The following is a 21464-nucleotide window of genomic DNA, read 5'->3' on the forward strand; positions in this document are numbered from 1 at the left end:
TCGTGCATATTGTAGTAATTCTGTGGCTCAGAGGCTGAACTTTGTGGGCTAAATGTTGTGCCCATCTGAGTAGAAAAAGAAATGTTTTTTTTAATGAGTATGTTTTTTAATAGGCACACACAGGATGTGTCTGCTTCTTGAAATTTATTTAGATTTCTAGTGTTTGTAACTTGGGCAGTCCTGTGCTTCTTTCATGGCATCTGTATTTTACTCAGGTCACATCCAAGAGACGTTTTAATTCCTAAAGTCACGTTTTTATCTCTAGGGACTTTAATGATCCTGAAGTCTGCCTGCAGCAACAATCCCAGCTACATTGACAGGCTGATTTCGGTTTTCATGAGATCCCTGCAGAAGATGGTCAGGGAACACTTGAACCCACAGGCAACAGCGGGAACTGCAGAAGCAAATACAGGTATTTATATTATGTCACCTGTTAATGATTAGAAATGTTGTAAAGTATTAAAATATCTTCACCTCAAAGAGATTTAAATGATTTTTCAGAGTTTGTGTGCATTATTACATGTTAGAAAATACTTAGTGAGAAGCATTACTGAAGTATTGAAGACTAAAAATACACTTATGAATTCCATTTTCCAGCTTAATATATGAATATCAATATAACCCAAACTTTCCAGTGGATGGTTAGTGAAATATTTGTTGAGCTGCAGCATAAATAGAAATAGTGAAATTCTTTGAGACTTTATGGTGTTGAGGAAAGAAGGGCTGAATTTTTTTGATTGTTCTGTGCTTTCACTTTTTTTTACTCCTTCCTGTATTATAATATTGGAACAACTGTGTGTGAATTAATTTGTTGGAGCTGGTGGTTTTTTCTTAAAATAGCATCTTTTTCAGTCTGTACAATTCTATCATCAAATGAATTAGGTAATGAGTCATTGAAAAAATCAGATGTTGTAGAAGAAAATTCAGTGCTAGTAAAGAGCTCTGTAATTTACTAATGAATAAGGTACTGAAGAAAATACTCTGAAAGAATTGCTGCTGTTAGGTTTCCAGCCCATATTTTAATTAGATAAATGAGAACCTTGCAAGTTTTATTAAAGCTGAGAAACAATTGGGAAATTATTAAAATTGACAGATAAGCAGGTCAGGAAATCAGCTGAACAGAATTAGATGTGCTGCATCACAGAGAATTTCTTTCACAGGAGTAATGGCAGTTTTTTCAGTATTGGGGGTCTATAATACCTTTTACTAAGGATTTACTGAAAGAAAACCACACAGGTTTGCCTTTAGGATTTTTGAATGGATTTGGTTTTATAAGGAATCATAGAATCATAAAATGGTTAATTCCTACCCCCCTGCCATGGGCAGGGACACCTCCCACTAGACTAGCTGCTCCAAGCCCCACCCAGTCTGGCCTTGGGGTCTGTCTTAGTTGTTTAGGAGTGAAAAGTAGTGATTCTGAAAACATTATTTCTAGGGATGTATTTCCAAGTAATAGATGTTGTTGTTGCTAGTATTCAAATTACAGTAGCTTATCTTGAAGGTTTTTTTCTGAGATGTTTTGTAGGTGTGTACACAATTCTAATCCTTTCTTTGCATCCATAGCAGGTACAAGTGAACTGGTAATGCTCAGTCTGGATCTTGTGAAAACTCGTCTGGCTGTGATGAGCATGGAAATGAGGAAAAATTTTATACAAGCCATTCTAACATCTCTCATTGAAAAATCTACTGATGCCAAAATTCTTCGTGCAGTGGTAAAAATAGTGGAAGAGTGGGTGAAAAACAATTCCCCAATGGCAGCTAATCAGGTAAATTGAGTAGATAAAATCATTATTGCTCTCAAATACTAAATAACTATAAGCCACTCTTATTCATCAGTTTTGACAATGAGGTTTGTAATGATCTGTTAAATATGTTTAGATGCTCTCAATGAGGTTTGGACTACTTTGCATTCCCTGTGAAAATAGCTGGAGTTATAGATGCTTGGCATTTTATGGGCTTATTTTCGGTGTTTGATCTCAAGTGCTGTTGAGAAAGTTTTAAAGTGGAAGTTCTAGAATATGTTTCACGTTAACCTGGATAGAGAGATTCTTCAGGAGGAAGATGACTAATGCTGGTATCTATCATGCTACTCTGTAACATTTGTGACCTCCTTAATTTCCATGTTTTCTCTTAGAGCTGAGTACTTGATAATCTAGTGCTGTGTTAGATTTTTATAATCATTGAACAACTTAACCCTGGTAAAGTCACAATTTTAAAATTCTCCAGCATATGAATTACTTTTCTTTTTAAGAACTATGACCTAATAAGCTATTTTTCAGTACTTCAAAAGTGCAGGAGTCCTATAAAGGATGGCTGAGTTGTACTTTGAATGTGCTAGTCCTCTGCATGTTTGAAGATGAATTGACAAAATTAATCATGTCTTCTTTTAACACAGACACCTACTCTCCGGGAGAAGTCCATTTTACTGGTGAAAATGATGACTTACATAGAAAAGCGTTTTCCAGAAGACCTTGAATTAAATGCCCAGTTCTTAGACCTTGTTAACTATGTCTATAGGTAATTATAGCAATTAATCATTTACTGCAGCTTATTGGTTCATAATTTGTACCATATATGACCTTTATAACATGTCATCAATCTTTTTAGGTCTGAATTAAGGAATTTTTTAAATGCATGTTTTTTATTCTAAAAAAAATCCATTCACTTCAGTGAGACCACAGTACATATTTATGGAAGGCAATTTGAAAATAGAAGTTCCTTAGAAAGGATTTTTCCTTTTTGGCACTGATAAAATATCTCCACAACCCCAACTACTTCCTTTCACAAGATCCCAGGGCATCCTCATAGCTGATTGTATACTCAGCACTGTGCTGACAGCTGAAATCTGTATTTTCCCATCTGTAGGATATAAAGATTTTTTTTTTTTCCTGGAAACTCTATTATAAATTAGACTTTCAGGAGAATTACTTTGCTAGATAGACTGACAAGTTTTGAATCATGATGAAATAATTTAAATAGTCACCTTATCAACAAATGCCAGGTATTTAATGTTGTGCTGCTCATTTCCATTATTTTACAGTCCTTGTTTGCTGCTGGACTGTTTGCTGGTTCCCTGTGCAAAGCCTTTGTGTGGACACAGTGCTCAGAAGTTTTTATCAATGAATAACATTTGTCATTTCAAACAGAACACACATGTGGCTCAGTGGTTTAAAAGTATGATAAGATTTTGTTCTAAGGGCAGCTTTCTAACAAGCAGGAATATTTTCTTTGCTGTTTCTCTCAAAGCACCGCGCCTGGACGTGTCCCGCACCACAGCGGCTTTTACAGAGTATCACCTCTCTGGATTTTTAGTATTTCAAATACAAAACTTAGGAGGCTTCTCTTTCTAATGTCTCTGTTATTTCCCCTTTATTCACTTTAGGGATGAGAATCTTTCTGGTAGTGAACTTACAGCTAAACTGGAGCCAGCATTCCTGTCGGGTCTGCGCTGTGCCCAGCCGCTCATCCGAGCCAAGTTTTTTGAGGTCTTCGACAATTCCATGAAACGTCGTGTTTATGAGCGTTTACTTTATGTCACCTGTTCCCAAAACTGGGAAGCCATGGGAAATCACTTCTGGATAAAGCAGTGCATCGAGGTAGGGAAGTTATTTGTATCAGAAATACAGTTAGAAATATGTTTCGTTCCCTATGCTTGTAGTGTGTATTATCCATATCAAAGCTGAAAATGCCAGGTCTGCTGCCTCAGATACTTCCTGTGGTGCTTAAAAATAAATACAATGTCTAAACCATTGAGATGCTGATGCTTGGAAAGGGGCTTTAATATAAATGTTTAAAATCTATTTTCTCTGCCAAAATCTTAATGACCAGGTTAATAATTCTTAAGAAAAGCCCTCTCTCACAATTGATAATGATTATAAAAACTACAAGAATTGTTATAGTAGATGGTTTCCAGAAAACTACAATGTTAAAGCTACAATGTGTGCTCTGGTGGTATGACAGGTGTTAGGTGGGATTGCATTGAAATGAAATTGCATCTTTGCTTATTTAAAACAAAGTGGAACCAAACCTTTTTATTTTAACAATGTATGTATTAAAACATGAGTTTAAGGACTGTGAACATCCTTTTTAGGGTAGCAGTGAGAGTCTATATACATTAGTGGATTGAGGGCACTAATTGTATGTGTTAAAAAGTACAAAATGCAGGCTTTAGATGCAGAAGATTCTATTGAATAGAGGTGATAAATATGCCTTAAACACACTATTGCAACTTTTCCATTGTTTTTAAAAATTAAACCGTAGTGATGTTTTCTTTGAAATACTACAGTAAAACGTATATTCAAAAACTCCTCTTGTTTTTCCATGTCTCAGCTCCTGTTGGCAGTGTGTGAGAGGAACACCACGATTGGGACAAGCTGCCAGGGGGCCATGCTGCCCTCCATCACCAATGTCATCAACCTTGCTGACAGCCACGACAGGGCAGCCTTTGCTATGGTGACCCACGTCAAACAAGAGCCTCGTGAAAGGGAAAACAGTGAATCCAAAGAAGAGGTACCTGACAGAAAATAGTGTGGAAAAAATGTCTTTGATGGAATATCTTCTTAGTTTCTCATCACATAAGTTTGGAGAACGTGTCTTGAAGATGATGTGTACAGATTGCTGGTGTATCTCACGTTTTAAGCCTGCATGGATTTCTCAGAACTTGCATTCACTCACTGAGCCTTTTCTTTACTAGAGCACTCCAGCAATTACATATCTGAACCTGAAGAAGTAGCAGAAATAGTGAGACCTGAAATAAGTTGATAAGGAGAATATTTTGTATTGGGGGAAAAAAAAGCAAAAGTACCTGTAGCAAAAGTTATAGAAGATAACTGTGTTTGCTTACTAAGTTATTTACCTCTGTATAGGATGTTGAAATAGACATTGAATTGGCTCCAGGAGATCAGACCAGTACACCAAAAACCAAGGAACTTTCGGAGAAGGACATTGGCAATCAGCTGCACATGTTGACCAACCGACATGACAAATTTCTTGACTCTCTTCGAGAAGTGAAGGTTGGTACAGCTTGTTGGTGACAAATCACTTTAATACTGAAATCTTCTAACTGATCTGAGGTGTATTTTTCTTTTTTCATCTCACACTTTTGATTTTTTAAGCTAAGTTTTCTTGTGTAGACATGTCTCATAATCTGATGTAATTTCTTATCTGCATATGGTAAAAAATTCTTAAGCCTTCACTTCATCAATAGTTGTTACTGTATCCCTTTCCTACAAAACTGAATTTCATCCTCCTTCACCTGTGTGTTTCCACTGTTCGGTTCAGAAAATAATGATAGCAAAACCAGGGTATAGAATCAAAAATGTGTATCAGCATCTTATGATTAAATAATTTCTAAGAAAATAATTGTAGCTGAAAGCTATGTTGAAATAAGTCTCACAGTAGTAACAGCTCTATCCAATTAACCTGATCATTCCTATTACCAAAGTCATCTTCTTTCCTTTTTCCTTCTTTTTTTTTTCAGAATGGTTACAGTAATAAATCAGAGTCTTTATCAACATGAAAATAGGATGAATTTATTCTTACAAGTGTATATTGCTAAAGGAAACTTATTTTTGTTGGAAAAGGCATTTGCATTACTGCTTACTCTGTATTAGTACAGTATAACTGAACTGTCTTTCCACAGTATTAATTGTATTTTCCTATTTATGTGAATCTCTTTGTTCCCAGACTGGAGCGTTGCTGAGTGCCTTTGTTCAGTTATGTCACATTTCTACACCTTTGGCAGAGAAGACTTGGATACAGCTTTTTTCACGACTTTGGAAAATCCTGTCTGACAGACAACAACATGTGAGAATCTCTCTCTCCCACTTACAGATTCCTCTTTGTAAATGACTGCTGTTTCAGGAAAATGTATTTTTGTGATGACTTTGTTCACTTACCTGGAGAAGTTTGCCATTCTTTGACTAGTGAATGCTGTAACCTCTATCAACACATCTTTTGAAAGAAATAGGGCCTTTCAATTTTCAAAGAGAAATATACTTGTCAGAGGGTTGTTCCCTCAACTAAAGAGATTTTAAATCTAGATTCTCTAACTGAAGAATCTGAATGATCAGATGACTATTATGTTTTTTCTTCTAGGCTCTAGCAGGTGAAATAAGCCCTTTCTTGTGCAGTGGCAGCCATCAGGTGCAGCGAGACTGCCAGCCCAGTGCCCTGAACTGCTTTGTGGAAGCAATGTCACAGTGTGTTCCTCCCATTCCCATCAGACCTTGTGTCCTGAAATACTTGGGTAAAACTCACAACCTCTGGTTTCGTTCTACATTGATGCTGGAACACCAAGCCTTTGAAAAAGGACTGAGTCTACAGATTAAACCTAAACAGACAACAGAATTTTATGAGCAGGAAAGCATAACTCCTCCTCAACAGGTAGTGTTATATTAATTGAAATACCTTATGAAACATGAAGAGGAAAATGTTAACACTGACAAGTCCTCCTCCAGAGGAGGTGCTTGACAACCCTTTTGGTAAAGACATTTTTCCTAATATCGAATCTAAACCTCCCCTGGTATAACATGATGCTGTTTCCTCTTATCCTATTGCTTGTTACTTGGAAAGAGAGGCCAACCCCCATGTTGGTACAATCTCCTTTCAGGTGGTTTTAGAGAATGATAAGGACCCTCCTGAGCCTCCTTTTCTCCAGGCTGAACCCCCAGCTCCCTCAGCTGCTCCTCATCAGACTTGTGCTCCAGACCCTTCCCCAGCTCTCTTGCCCTTCTCTGGATATGCTGTAGCACTTCAAAATGTTTCATGTAGTGTGAGACCCAAAACTGAAATCTTTTTATTTAGAAACCTGTTAAAGTGGTGTTGTTTTTTTTCCTTCAGTGAAGGAATTCCTGTCCTTCTGTGTTTATGAATAGATGCAATATTTAATACTTTGTCTTACCTACTTCTCATGCTTTTCCTTCATCTGTCATTGATATTTTCACAATTTTTTCTCTTGATCCCTCTTATCCATCTGCTTTTGACACTAATTCCCTGAAGCACTGTAGAACTAGATATAACCATTTCTGCCCCCAATTTTAAATCTGAAGTAGAAGTCAATACTGACCTTCTGCCTCAAAGGGAATATACTTTCCCTCATCAAATCTGTTGGTATGTGACTTTAAAGAATTATTAGCTAAACAAAACAGAGTTCCTTGCTGAGGTGCTGTTGTGTTTAATAGTCTAGCAGGTATGATCTGCCTATGCAGATCAACTGAGGAAGCTAAATATGACAGATTTATGGTTTTTTACATTAAAGACCAAGTTGCTGGCTCATTGAACAGTTCTGTTTTCTATGATTTCATCTGTTGTGTTAAGAATCAGTGTGCAAGCCTTAGGATTGTTTTGTTATGCAGTGTTCTCAGTGCATGGTTGTTAAGAAGTGCTTGCCTTCTAGAGTTTTAAAGAGTTTTTATTATAGAGACATCTCTATATCATGTCTTTCTCAGCTTGCCTCAGTGTAGAATGTGAAGGTTTGCTATCTGCTGGGCTTTATAAGGACAGCTTGACTTTGGAGAAATACATATTCTTAACATTCTAGGAAATACTGGACTCCCTTGCTGAGCTCTACTCCTTGTTACAAGAAGAGGATATGTGGGCTGGACTGTGGCAGAAACGCTGTAAATTCCCAGAGACAGCAACAGCCATTGCCTATGAACAGCATGGCTTTTTTGAACAGGTACAGTCTTGATATTAGAAATTATCAGAATGAGTATTCTGGTCAGCAAGAAAAAACTCTGAATATTAATTATTAACTTTAGTCTTCTAAGATAAAAGGTACCACAGCTTCTCTACTGTCTACAGTAGTAGTTAAAGGCCGTATAATACCTAGGTAAGGTGAGATTTTTGAGCACATCCACTAATTTTTCATTTGTAAAGGTTTTCTTAGCGCTTGTTTTTAAAAAGAAAAGAGTGAGTTATTGTATATACAGCAGATGAAAAAGTAGAATGGTTGAATTTTCTTTAGGCACAAGAAACTTATGAAAAAGCAATGGAAAAGGCTAAAAAGGAGCACGAACGGAACAACGCTTCCCCTTCCATCTTTCCTGAGTATCAGCTCTGGGAAGACCACTGGATTCGGTAAGACTGAATGTAGAACAAGTATTTTACCCTGCAATAGAAGGGAAATAACCCTGCTGCTGATTTAAAGAATAAACTTATCTCAGGACTTAGCTCAGATACAGGGAAAACTTAAGGGAATTAAATAAGCTGGTTTTTATTCCCTTAACAGAACCTCAGAAGTGATATGCCTGAATTGCTATAAAAATGTAATTTGTTATTGGTGGAAAAAGACTGGAGTTAAAATTTGTTTTTCCTATTTAAAATGGTTGTTCTGGGACACACAAAATGCAGCTTTTCCCTGTTCACAGATTTCTATATTATAACTGGTAATAAATAAATTAAAAAAAAAAATCTTCCCATCTGGATAAAACTTTTGCAGTGCTTGCAAAGCTGTTTGTAGACAAACACATATGCAGATAACATTCTGATATGCAACGTTTGTAGTTAAGTAAAGTAAAATTTCAATTTTTATTGAAATTTTGGGGGTTTTTTTGTAACCAAATTGACACTGCTTTTGATTTTCTTAGTTGCTCAAAAGAACTGAACCAGTGGGAGCCTTTGACAGAATATGGCCAGTCAAAAGGTCATATAAATCCTTACCTCGTGCTGAAGTGTGCATGGAGGGTCTCAAACTGGATTGCTATGAAGGAGGCTCTGGTGCAGGTGAGTGGGGGCTTTTCATGCTCATGTTTAGTTTCTCCTCATCCTCTCTTAGGTATCTTCCCAACTCTTTTAAGAGCCATTCCATGTGAATAAAGTGGTGGTTTTTGAAGCTGCTATAAAAAGCCAGGCCGTACAGCCATCTTGGGCTTCCTGTGGCAAATGACAGATTTCTGTGTTGGAGTCACCACTGGATTGTCTGGGATTCTTTTTAACATTGTATGTGGTGTTGCTGTTCTGTAAAAGATGGATAATGTTGGAAGTTTATTTTGGTTTGTTTTTTCTTAATTTAATTTTAAGGAAACACATCCTCTTTTCATGGTAGGTAGAGTTGTTCACTTGTGCTTCGTTAATACAGCAACATAAACCAGATGTAGAACTGAAATCTGAAAGGTGAGAATACTGCATTAAATCACAAGTGGAAAGGAGCTTGCTGTGACATTACTGGAGTTACTCTGCTAAAGATGCCAGAATTTGCAATAAGGGGGTAAATTGCATATTTAAAATACAATTTTACTGGCAGAGCTCTCAGCAAAACCTTAGACTGTGTTTTGTTATATTGCAGGGAGTGAACCAGAACAATTAGTCCTTCAGTTAATTGGAGTTTATTTCATCAATACTGTTTAAGTTTTGAAGCAATACCTACCAGTTAATATTGTTACACATCAAATTGACAGTTGACTGTATAGTGTCATAAAATTTGCAAAAGATACAACATGATTATGAAAAATGCTGAGCATCCTTTAATTCCAGTATCTTGCAAAGTTAAGTTTCTATATATAAAATATTCCAGCCAGTTGCTTCATTGTGACAGCATAGTCTCAGATGAGAAATATGAGAGTTGTGTGTCTCTCTTACTTCCTTCAAAATCAGTCTGAATTATGCATTTTTTTTAAAAAATGTAGTTATATTTATTCTGCTCTAACACCTTCTTTTGTCAGAGGGGAAAATAAGTGGATGCAATCAGTATGTTTTCCTTTAAAGGCTAAACTGTGAAAACCATAAAAGTTATTACATTGATTAAAGGTAGTGTTGGCTTTTGATGGAACCTAAATTAAGGGGGTTCCAACCATTGCTACATTTGAAATGGTATTTTTCTATGTTTGTAGTACTGATGGTTCAAAGTAAATAGGTGTCTCTAAATATGGATTTTATCATTTATCAGCCCATGTGAAGCCAAATCTGTAAGTACCAAGCTGCATATGCAACAAAAATTTTCTTTAGAGGTGCTATTTACATTTTGATTAACTTCTTTTGTTGTAACATTTGGTATTTTGTGTGTTATTTAAGTGTGCAGCTTCAGAGGCTAATTATAAAAAGAAGTTTATTTGAGAAACTTTTAAAGGCTAAAATAAGAATTGTACTGTACAGTGTGTTATAAACCTTGAGCTCAAACAGAATAAAATAGATCATGTCTGACAGGTTCTGGGTTTGGAGAATTGCAAGTTGAGTGGAAGTGCCAACCTCAAGTAAGTGCTGATATGCTCTAGCTGCAGTTATATTAAATGAGGTATTTTCAGTAATGAGACATTTACTAAATGACTAAGGAGAAGGTGCTGCTGAAGCCATAAATGGAGCTTTTGTGGCTCTACTCAGGTTCTTGTAAAAGTGTTGGGACACGTTTGCATAAATATTAGGATCTGGAAGAATAATTGATTCTATGCTGCTGTACTCACTACTCCAATTCTATTGATATTCCTTAACATGGCTGTTTTTTATCAAGTTCTGTGGTTGATTCACAAGAAAGACCAGAAAGGATGGCAAATATCTATCAGTTTTCATAAGTCTTTGTGAAAGATTTTTAATAATCTATCCATTAATGTTGAGCTATTAAAACAGCAAGTAGCCTTTGATAGGACCCAAGACTCATTTCCATTTGCTCACATTGCCATTGTGTTTAATGATGCAGTAGATAATGTAATAAAGAAAGAGATTGTTTTCACTATGTAAGTGTAAGGTTGCTACCTGGCAGTTTCTCTTTGCTGGCTCAGGTGTAAAAGTCAGCTGAGGATTACAGAAATAACAATTGCAGTGGTTCCCATACAGTATATCAACAACAGGGTAATGCAGAGGGATTTCTGGGTTGCACATCAAACCATAAAGGGCGTGATGTAAAGCAGAAGAAAAAGGAGTGAAAAAGTTGTAGATTAAAGACCTGCAGTGTCAGCTAGTGAGCACTGACTCAGTGCAAGTTTATTGTAAAATGCTCACAGAATTTAGGTGCTGGACAATTCAGGTGCCTTGCTGAGTTTGGCTGCTGTATTTCTACTGTTCCAGGATTTAAGAAAGTGGTTTAAAATTATTTTTTAAACTATTTTAGCACTGTGACTTGACTTTGCACCTGTGCTCAGAAATTAACATAAATGGGAATGTTAGTTGTAGATTACTTGAAAAAATATTAGTTGTTTATTTTCATAAACTAAACAATGCCCTAGAGCAGACAGTAGGGAGTATAATGCTGCATAATGTGCTGACAGGAAGGGACAGGGTCTTTTTAAGTGAGAAGCTGATGTTACTTGTTCTGGAGCCCCTGAAGCATTGCAGAGGTAGTGTGTGTTGTGTGTTATCTGCTGAGAAGCATCTTTTTCACTTTTTACAAGGTGAATTGGTTTGCTGTGAGCTTCCTGCTGCTGTGGCAGGGCTGCTCTCACTGCTCAGCTGCCTTGAGCTGCATTACAGTTGTCAGTGTAAAAACACCTCAACAGCAGGTTGGACCCAGGCACTTCTACTCTTGGGCCAAACTGGCAATTTATTTGCTAGCTGTCCTTGCCAGTAATATTAGGAGAGGTGAAACTCCTCTAGTGACATAAATATTGATGCTTTAACCTGATATTTTTAGAAAACAAGATAATATTGATAAACATTAAAGCTGTTCCTTTAAGAAGGCTTTAAAAAAAATAATTTAACTGTTTGAGTACGAATGATCTTTACCAGATCCCATTTTATTACCAGGTGGAGTTGAGCTGCCCAAAAGAGATGGCCTGGAAAGTGAACATGTACAGAGGGTACCTGGCAATCTGCCACCCCGAGGAGCAGCAGCTGAACTTCATCGAGCGCCTGGTGGAGATGGCGAGCAGTTTGGCCATCCGGGAATGGCGGAGGCTTCCTCACGTGGTCTCACACGTTCACACTCCCCTTCTCCAGGTAAGACTGAAAAGGCCAGTTGTTTTCCAGCAGCAGCAGGTTTGAGAACTTTTATTAACTATGAGTGTAAAATATTTTAGTCGATAGTTTTTTCAGAATGGTATTTTTTTGATTAAAAGGTGCGGAATGCGCGTTTTGATTTTTTTCTTTTTCAATGTGCTTGCTTCTAAGTTCGTGAGAAATTGGGACCGTTTTTTTTTTTTAAGACCTCCAGAAATACTTTTGGGAAGCTGCTGGCACGATTCTGGTTATATGGAATATGCATTTAATTATTATGTGAAATGAAATAACATGTATTGCATGGTGAAAAATGTATGGGATGTGTCCATTGCAACTTTCATACGTATGTTGCCATAACAAAAACGGACTTCTGTTTTTCCTTTTGAAATGTGTAAAATATCAACGTGCTGTTGTTTTGTCTTGGATTTAATTATGTAAATAATTCATTTCGCAACTGTAAGAGAAGAATTTCTGAGAGTAGATGTTATTGCCAAATTGAACTTAATGGAAGTAGGTGCCTAAATCCATCTTTAAAAAAATTGGATTTGGCCTCGAGTTGCTTTCAGCAGCTTCTTGAGAATGAACCTCATGTCATCTGACTTGTGTGGTACAGCTGGAGCCAGTGTGGAAGTGGGGCTGGGGCAGGGTTGTGCTTGGCTGTGTGGGATCTGGGCAAAACATACTCTTCATTTCTCATTTAAGCTGACTTTTTGTCCCTGTTTAAGTGTCCTATAAACATATGCCTGATGAAGATTAGATCTTGTTCCTGTGGAGGAAACCTTTCATCCCCAGGGGAGCAATTGTAGAATATCTCAGTGCAACATGATCTGAAATTTCATAACAGGGATGCATTTCTTGAAGGACCATTGCTCAGAACTATGAATGAACCTGTAGAAGTGCAGAGGAGCTTGATTTCTGAGTTCTCTTTGATAAAGTGGCTTCTATAATTCTGTTTAAAATGAATAGTTTCATCCTGTGTGTCATGCTAGGTGTGATTCATGAGTAACTAATCTACACTATCTAAGAAGGTACCTCTGCTAAAACTACCTCCCACAGCAGCTCATACCTTGGAATTTTTATAAGTGGATGCATCAGATAAAGTGAATGAATATGGAAGTTTTCTCCATATTCAGAGAAAGTTGTCAAGTAAATAGGTTCAGTTTGTGAGCTCAGAAGGAGGCTTCTTGATGAATTTAATTCCTTCCTACTAAGTTTTCACACGTACTTCAAGTATTTTTCCCCCACCAAGAGTGGCAGTATCTGTAGCATGAAAGAATTAGTATTGCTAAATAAAATGCTTTCAGATATCAATTAAAACAAGCTTTTAAAACAATCTAATATGTATATATCCCTCATGAAGAAATGATAAATTAGTCAGTGACTGACAGAGGTACAAATGCAGGCATGAATTTGCACTGCAGTAATTACTTTTTTTTTTAATATCAGATAGTATGTGATTAAATACCCATGAGAAAATTAAATTTATGTGATGAATGGGTGTAGGATGAAGGTTAAGCTATTGTGAGAGCTGATACTGAGATGACTGTAGGAAAATATTACTTTAATTTATTTTGTTTCAAGAGATTTCACTCTGTAAATTCAGACTGCCTTTTTTTTTCCTCAAATAGTTATCTCATTTAGTTGATTAACAATGAATACAACTGTTATCTGCCAAGTGGTAGCTTAGAGAATACTACATTGGCTTTATTGTACTACAGGTAATTAAATTCCATTAAAGTTTGTGGGCCTTTTCTTCAGGTGGTTGAAGTTTTAACAAACTGTCTGTTGCCTTTAGTAGGTTCGAGACTGCTGCCATCTTCTGTTTGTTCCTCTTCTTAATCTGGGGATAGGAGAGGTCAGTGAAAACCTCTTCTAAACTTCAGTAACTTCCCAAAGCTCAGGTCTTTGCAGAATCTAAGTAACACATCAGGGGCACGTAGATACTATTTCTCTGAACATTCAAGCTTCTATCAAGAAGTCAGATCATGACCAGAGAACTTATACTTAATTTATATTTATATTGTTTAATGTTTTCTAGGCAGCACAGCAAATAATTGAACTTCAAGAAGCAGCCCAGATAAATGCAGGATTGCAACCAACTAATCTGGGGAGGAACAACAGCTTACATGATATGAAGACTGTTGTAAAGACTTGGAGAAACAGGTTACCTATTGTATCAGATGATTTATCCCACTGGAGCAGCATTTTCATGTGGAGACAACATCATTACCAGGGTAAATCTGCCTGGTCTAGTGTGCATTCATCATAGAATATTCCAGACATAATAAGTTCTTGGTTGGTTTTTTTTTTATTTCAATGTACAGGATTGTTGATTTTGACAAGTTTTTGATTTTACTCGGTTTTCATTTAAGTGTTTCATTACCTTAAGTCATCCATTTCATACGTGTTGCTGTGTAAGGTGCCACTGTATGTATAATTTTATTTATAATGACAAACATTTCACGATGTATTTCCAGCCATTGTGACTGCCTATGAAAACAGTTCTCAGCATGATCCCAGTTCCAACAATGCCATGTTGGGAGTTCATGCCTCTGCATCAGCAATTATCCAGTATGGAAAGATAGCTCGGAAACAAGGGCTGGTCAACGTGGCACTGGACATCCTGAGCCGCATCCACACCATTCCAACCGTGCCCATCGTGGATTGCTTCCAGAAGATTCGGCAGCAAGTGAAATGTTATCTGCAGCTGGCTGGAGTCATGGGCAAAAATGAATGTATGCAGGTACAGCAGCTTTAGCACTGCAGGTGTCCTTGGAACTCGTAGGATTACAGGGGCCATCAGATATATTGATTTAAACAGGCTCCCTGGATCCAGGACAGGGTCTGAATTTCCTTGGCCACGTTACACCCTGCAGGGAGTGGTGGTTTAAGTACTGCTGTTATAGTCCAAAGCATTTAATGTCCTCTTTGAACTGAAAACTGCGAATATATTAAAAATCAGCTGAACTAAAATTAAAATGGAAGGATATTTTTTGAAATCTTACAAGATTGATAAATGGAAGGGACTTGAAAAATTAAATTATTTATATAGGAAGAAGTCCCACTACTGCAAGACTAACTGAAGCTCCAAATCAATGCTAAGTGCCTGATTCATGAGTGGTGGATGCTGTCAAACCAAAGTGAAATTGTATGTGTTGAAAGGGGAAAAATGTGATTTCAGGCAAAACCTACTGGCACGTGATCAGCAAATGGACCTTGTAATAAATATAACATAAAATAAATAATATTATAACTTAAAGTGAAAAAGATAACCTGATGAATGTTGTCTATGTGTATTTGTTTTGCATAGGCCAGTGGAAACTTAAAATTGTTTTCAGTCTATTTTTTTTAAAAATGAAAATTAAATGCTAGAAACTCAGGCTATTTAAATTTCAAGAGAATATTTTGGCACTTCCATCTTAATAAACTCTTCCATTTTAAAGACTTTTCTCACTAAGACTTATTTAACAGGGTCTTGAAGTTATTGAATCAACCAATCTGAAGTACTTCACCAAGGAGATGACTGCTGAGTTTTATGCACTGAAGGGAATGTTCTTGGCACAGATTAACAAGTGAGTATCTGGCTGGAAGAGGCACCAGCACACAGCTGAGAAAAATGCAGCTGAAGTATTTCAACACAGGGAGCAGAAAAGCTGGTCCATATGTTTCTACCAGCCTAAAATTTGTCAGAACTGTATAAGAAGGTAAAAGTATCCATGAGAGTTCCTTTGCAGTTTGAAGATGTAACAGTTGGTCATATTTCAAAGTATTGGAGGAAATATCTGGTTAAAGCAAACATTGCACCAGTTGGATTTTTTCCAAGTTTTATATTTCATGGGATGAGATGGAAGAGGCAGGGAGAATAGGTTTGCCCAATTGAAATTTTTTTTTTTCTTCCCTTGTTCTGTGAGTACTCAGAAAAACTGATGTCTAACTGATGTCTTTGTGTAGTTGGCAAATGGAGGTTGCTTTGTTTTTCTCTCATTTCTGTTTCATTGACATTGACTGTGTCCCTTTAATAGCTGTAGCTGGTCAAGACATGGGGAAATGTGTGATGATGTAGTTCAGAGTTCTCAGGTAAATCTGGTGTGTGGAATGTGGAAATGGAACATTCATTTCAGATAATTGAATTGAAAAGCCTCATATGGTGTGTGTTGGAGACATCTTGCACTGCAGCAATTAAACACCTAAGTTCAAGCCTTGCTTTCACACAACGACTTTTGTGATGGTTTTGTTTTGTACTGACAGGCATTTTACTGTTTTGAGAAAGATCTCTCTTTAATTCAGTAAACAAATATCTCAGCAGTCAAATTTTGTTTGGCGATGCCAAAAAACCCCCTTCCAATTTCAACAGCTTTTAATGTGCCTGGGATTTAATGGCAGCATTGCTACGTGTTACATATGGAAGGAATAATTCCTTTACCACTACATTGTGGCCACTTAAGGAATGAAATCCATCAGGTTTTAAGCTGTGCATTGCAACCTCACATAGCAATTTAAGTCAGGAAATGATGAATATCTTCTGTGGATACAAGAGAGAATTTTAAATAGGCAGAATGCAATTACTTTGATGGAGAGTGCAGTGGGCTTTTATATGGTCACAGGCTTAATTTTAGTTGAGGTGTAAAGAGAAGGAAGTGTACCTCCCCCATGCTTTTTAATTTTTTTAAATTCTTACAGCTAAATTGTCTCTATTCCTTCCTTCAGGATATAACGGATAAGGGTTTCTGTTTAAAACATGGTTCTGATGTTTTTTAACCTTACCAAAAAATATGCAGGCATGACCATGAGGTGAGGAATTTAAGAAGGTTTCAACTGGGACCGAGGGCAGTGTTGAACCTGAAAATGTGACTGTGATTACTTGTGTGTCAACTAAACTGAAGTTAAAGGTCACCTCTGCTCTTGCATCACCCTGTGCTGCCCAGTGGCTGGGCAAGGTGATAGAAACCATTTTAAGAAAGTCATCTGAGGTGTCAAGGATGATAGATTGTAGAGAAGGAGAAAAGAAAACACAGAAGTTCCCTTTCTATAGAGGGGAAGCAGTGATACAAAGTCATCCATCAGCTGCTGCTGGGGTAGTTCACTTCAAAACCTCCATCCAGGGTGCAGGAAGCCTCTGAAAGCAAGGAACATTAATGTAGCCTAGAAACTAATACATGACAGACAAAGCTGTTTTCCTTTTCATAGTTTTGCCTCAATAGCTGGTCATTTTAATTAAGTACTATCCTCCAAGCTAATATTTTTGTAATAAAAGTACAGGCAATTTTACAAAAATGAGTCGAACAAGCATTGCATTACTTTTGTATGGTTTATTTCAATGCTTATTCTATAAGGGAGAAATGAAGCTTTCTGTTAATAAGGAGGCTTGAAATGTTTTAAAAATGTCTTCATTTCAGTAATGCTTATGGGAGTTTTCTCATCCTTTATTTTTGTGCCTAAAAAGTAACATATATTCAAGGGCTATATATATTGGGATGAATCATGCCACATCTTGGACAAAGAACACTTGAGGAAACATAGAGAAAACTTCAGAAGTATCAAACAAATAACCTTTTGGTTACTCAGAACTGTGTGATTAACCTTCAAATTCCTTCACTTTTCCCACTGAAAAAATAAACTTTTACAGCTGTGGGGATGAGGACCTGACTGTTTCCAGAAAATGATTGTAAAATTTTTTATGACTTTGCTGGGAGAGGAGTTAAATAAGATGCAGTTCTCTAAAAGATAACTACTATAACATCTTCCTAATGTTGCTTTAGTCCCTTTTTTTGTTCAGCAGAGCAGCATTCTTAAATGCATTTGCTTCTGCTCCTCTTGTGTTATCATTTTCTCTTCTTACTCCCAGTGTCACTGCTTGGATTCGCATTGCAGTGCACTGGAAGCTTTTTTTTTTTCTTTTTTTTTTTTAAGGGAGTATCTGGAGATCTTAAACACTTACATAATTGTTTCCATTATAAAGCTTTTACTTCTGTAGGTGCTGAACTTCAAGGGATGCAATGACAAAACAGTCGTAAGAGACCTTACTAGAGAACTTACACTGAATGTTAAGAAAGTAACTGCCTGGCCTGTCAGAAATCTGATTTCTATAATTTAGTAACTATTTCTTAGTATAAAACTCACATTCTTCCTCGTCACTGTGCAGGTCTGAAGAAGCAAACAAAGCTTTTTCTGCAGCTGTGCAAATGCACGATGTGCTGGTGAAAGCCTGGGCCATGTGGGGGGATTACCTGGAGAACATCTTTGTGAAGGAAAGGCAGCTCCACCTGGGAGTATCTGCCATCACTTGCTACCTGCACGCCTGCCGTCACCAGAACGAGAGCAAGTCGAGGAAATACTTAGCAAAGGTGAGATCTAGAGGTTTAAAAAAGAATTGGAGCCTTCAGGAAGGGCTGGGATAATGTTCGGTGCCCAAATTTGTGCAATTAAACAAACAATTACTGAGGGAAAGCTTTAATTTAGGTGGAAAGTCTTCATGGGGCTGCTCTTGGTTGCACTTAACTTATCTGGGGTTTTTTTACTTCATTGAGAAGTCTGGGGTTTCCTGTAGTTGTGGAACCTTTTTATAGGAGGAAGAGGACAAATCACATTCAGCCTTTCTGCTACATAATGCAGTGAAATACCTGCAGAAAGCCATCCTTTGGTCCTTTAAAAAGTAACATAATTTGAGCTCTTTTAATCATTACTATGGATAAATAGTATTAACTTTTACCTCAGTATTGCATTTTGTTCCAGATAAACCTTTTCTGTGCAACAAAATTTTGGCCCAAAAAAGCTATTTGTAGTATATATTGCTCAGTTTGGGGATATTTAATCTCTCTCATGAAGAAAATTAAAAAAATCATAGCAGGCCATGGAAGACAGTCTGTTCTGAACATGAAAAACACAGAAAATATTCTTTGAGATTAAAGGTGACCTCAATAGCACCCTGAAGTTTATTAGTCTCCCTGTTTGGCTACATAACAATTAATGATTTTTAGTCAGTGCTTAATATATTTACATTTAAATTAAACTAGAAAAAGTATCATTAAGGGTGAACCGTTAAAATAATTAACAACACCCAAAGAAATAATCAAGTTCTGTCATCAAGGTTCATTTATCTGAATTACATATTTTAGGTTCTAGAAACATGCCCTTATTTTCTATCTGCACCTCCAAACAAAACCCAAAGAGTTCCTGGAATGCAGTCATTTCATTTGCTTCTTTCTGTCTTGTTTCATAGCAAGGAATGCACTTATTTTTACATCCTTTAAATATTATTTCTAAGGGAAAAAAATAACATTGGCGAGGCATAATGAATGTAAGTTCTTGTGTCTGAGGCAACTTTAACACTTACAAAGACTCTACAATCATATCAATAAAATAGCTCTGTGTTTTTCTGCATCATAATGATTGATATGTCTTAAATTTAAGCACTGAAATTCTCTTCTAGGTTCTTTGGCTACTGAGTTTTGATGATGATAAGAACACCTTGGCAGATGCAGTGGACAAATATTGTATTGGTGTCCCACCCATCCAGTGGCTGGCCTGGATCCCACAGCTGTTGACGTGCCTGGTTGGCTCAGAGGGCAAACTCCTCCTGAACCTCATCAGTCAGGTGCAGAAGATAATCTCTAATTCTCTATTGGCTGTAGTCTTTGTTTTTAAGATGAGATGTCTTGCAACTCCAGTGTGCTCAGCTGTCTTCTGACAGAAAAAATAAATTTCAACAAGTTGTAGTTGCTTTTCTATTTGTTGAGATCTGTATAAAATCTTTAGGTATGACTGCTTGCTTGGAAGTTGTACTGTAGTTGGAGCTTAGCCTCATAAAAGTCACAGATGCTCCTGTTTATCTTGCCTTCAGACTTTAGGTCCATTGAAGGGATGTAAAACTAAAACATACCAAATTTTTTGTGTTACTATTTTAAAACTCTTCAAATAACTTTTTGAACTACAGCATGAAGCATTTGTGTGTCAGGTTAGTGAGCTGCCATAAATATCATATTACTGAATGTTTTGCAAAATTTCTGCCTCTTACCTTATCCATTTGGATGGAGAAGGGACCCATGATTTAATAGAATTGTGGCTGGAGAAGCCTCAAACAATGTCTTAAGAAGTAAGTACTTTATCATGGGTAGTAGACATATGGTTCTTTCCTTTAATAGATACTGAGATTTACAGATTTTAAAGGGGATGCTGGATGTCAACATCTCTTTAGCTTTTTTTTTTTTTAATGGAAACCATAAAATCCTTTTTATTTTTGGGTGCCATTGGTATCCCCTTGCATTAAGTGCCACAATTAGATGGAGTAAGGTTACTCTCTAATGGGCTTTCTTACCAAGTATCGTGGGGCTTGCTGGGAATTGTGGCCTAATTTAAAGACTAACCACTGTCATTATGTCTGTTTTTCTTCCATAATGCACATGAGTAAGATCTTTGAGCTGGCCCAGCTGGTGCTGTGACATTATGCTGTTTTCAGGTTTATTAGGCAATATGATCTGGAAGCCCTAATTAGGTAATGCCCGAACAGTGTGTGTAGGGAGTTATCATTTCATTCTCTTCATGTTTCTTTTACTGAAAAAATCTTTAATTTCCATAAACTGTTATTTAATACAAAGAGCTGATTTTTACCAAATTGTACTTATTTACAAGACAATCTGTACATGTTGATGTGATCTGTAGTCAGTATTCCTTGACTGAGTATATGTGTGTCTCCAAATAGGTGGGAAGAGTCTATCCCCAAGCTGTTTACTTTCCTATCAGGACCCTCTATTTGACCTTGAAGATAGAACAGCGAGAGCGCTACAAAAGTGGTGAGCTTGACCTTGATAAAATTATTTGTACTCTTTCTAACTTAGTTATTAGTTTGACTTTCACCTGATTTTACTGAGAAAACAGATTCTCTAGAAAATGTACCAACTCAGCAAGGCTGAGGAAGAAAATTCTTGGTAAACTTTGCTTGCATTGATTTGTTTCTGTGAAGTTAAATCTACAGATGGCTTGAGCTGTCTTGAATTTTCTTGTAAAAAACATTCACCAAGAGGAGTTTCATCTCCATTTTCCTGTCACCTTAATTGAGAATCAAATGTTCTCTCATGGATATTTATCTTTATAAATTTGTGGAGAAGCAGAAAATTCTTGGTTTATAAATACAGGAGAGCATCACAGCCTTCTAAGGTGTTCTAGTCTAATTTTCATTGGCAGCATGAACCTTGCAACGTTCAATTTGTTTTCAAAGGAGCCACACTTGTAAAATGAATGTCTCCATATTAACTTCTTATGGTGAATTATCAAGTAAAATGAGCATCTAAGTTTACACAAAATAAAATCAATGTTGACTTTGAGAAATGTTTGGGAAGTGGGGAGAACATTCAGCAACTTGCACAACACCTTTTTTCCCCAAGAACAAATCAAGTTTAGAATAGTTATGTCAAATGATTCCACAGAATTTAGTTGTTCTTTTGTCTCCTAATTTCCTGGGAATCCCCAGGAGAGCTATTTGAAGAATTCTGCCTTCAGTTGTGTCTTTATTACAAAGTGCATTGTTTATTTAATTGCCTTTTTCACTTGAGAATTAGTTCACTAAATTTCTGCATGAGGTTTTGCAGGACACTAATTAAATA

At 36.8% G+C, this 21464-nt stretch overlaps 1 protein-coding gene across 4 annotated transcripts in view; it reads left to right on the top strand.

The window, feature by feature from the left end:
* Positions 1-21464, top strand: part of TRRAP (transformation/transcription domain associated protein) — a 75534-nt gene that overhangs the window by 39428 nt on the left and 14642 nt on the right. For all 4 annotated transcript variants that reach the window (XM_027656440.1, XM_027656443.1, XM_027656441.1 and 1 more), the window contains 18 exons: positions 266-412; positions 1564-1766; positions 2396-2517; positions 3383-3596; positions 4330-4509; positions 4866-5012; positions 5686-5805; positions 6097-6384; positions 7541-7678; positions 7967-8079; positions 8589-8724; positions 11674-11865; positions 13904-14099; positions 14343-14608; positions 15337-15437; positions 18008-18209; positions 19295-19459; positions 20564-20654. In XM_027656440.1, the coding sequence (XP_027512241.1) occupies positions 266-412; positions 1564-1766; positions 2396-2517; positions 3383-3596; positions 4330-4509; positions 4866-5012; positions 5686-5805; positions 6097-6384; positions 7541-7678; positions 7967-8079; positions 8589-8724; positions 11674-11865; positions 13904-14099; positions 14343-14608; positions 15337-15437; positions 18008-18209; positions 19295-19459; positions 20564-20654 (3021 nt within the window). The remainder of the gene's footprint in view (positions 1-265; positions 413-1563; positions 1767-2395; positions 2518-3382; positions 3597-4329; positions 4510-4865; positions 5013-5685; positions 5806-6096; positions 6385-7540; positions 7679-7966; positions 8080-8588; positions 8725-11673; positions 11866-13903; positions 14100-14342; positions 14609-15336; positions 15438-18007; positions 18210-19294; positions 19460-20563; positions 20655-21464) is intronic.

The sequence above is a fragment of the Corapipo altera genome, unplaced genomic scaffold (genome assembly GCF_003945725.1).
Source record: "Corapipo altera isolate COAL_440 unplaced genomic scaffold, ASM394572v1 104, whole genome shotgun sequence".
Classification (NCBI taxonomy): domain Eukaryota; kingdom Metazoa; phylum Chordata; class Aves; order Passeriformes; family Pipridae; genus Corapipo; species Corapipo altera.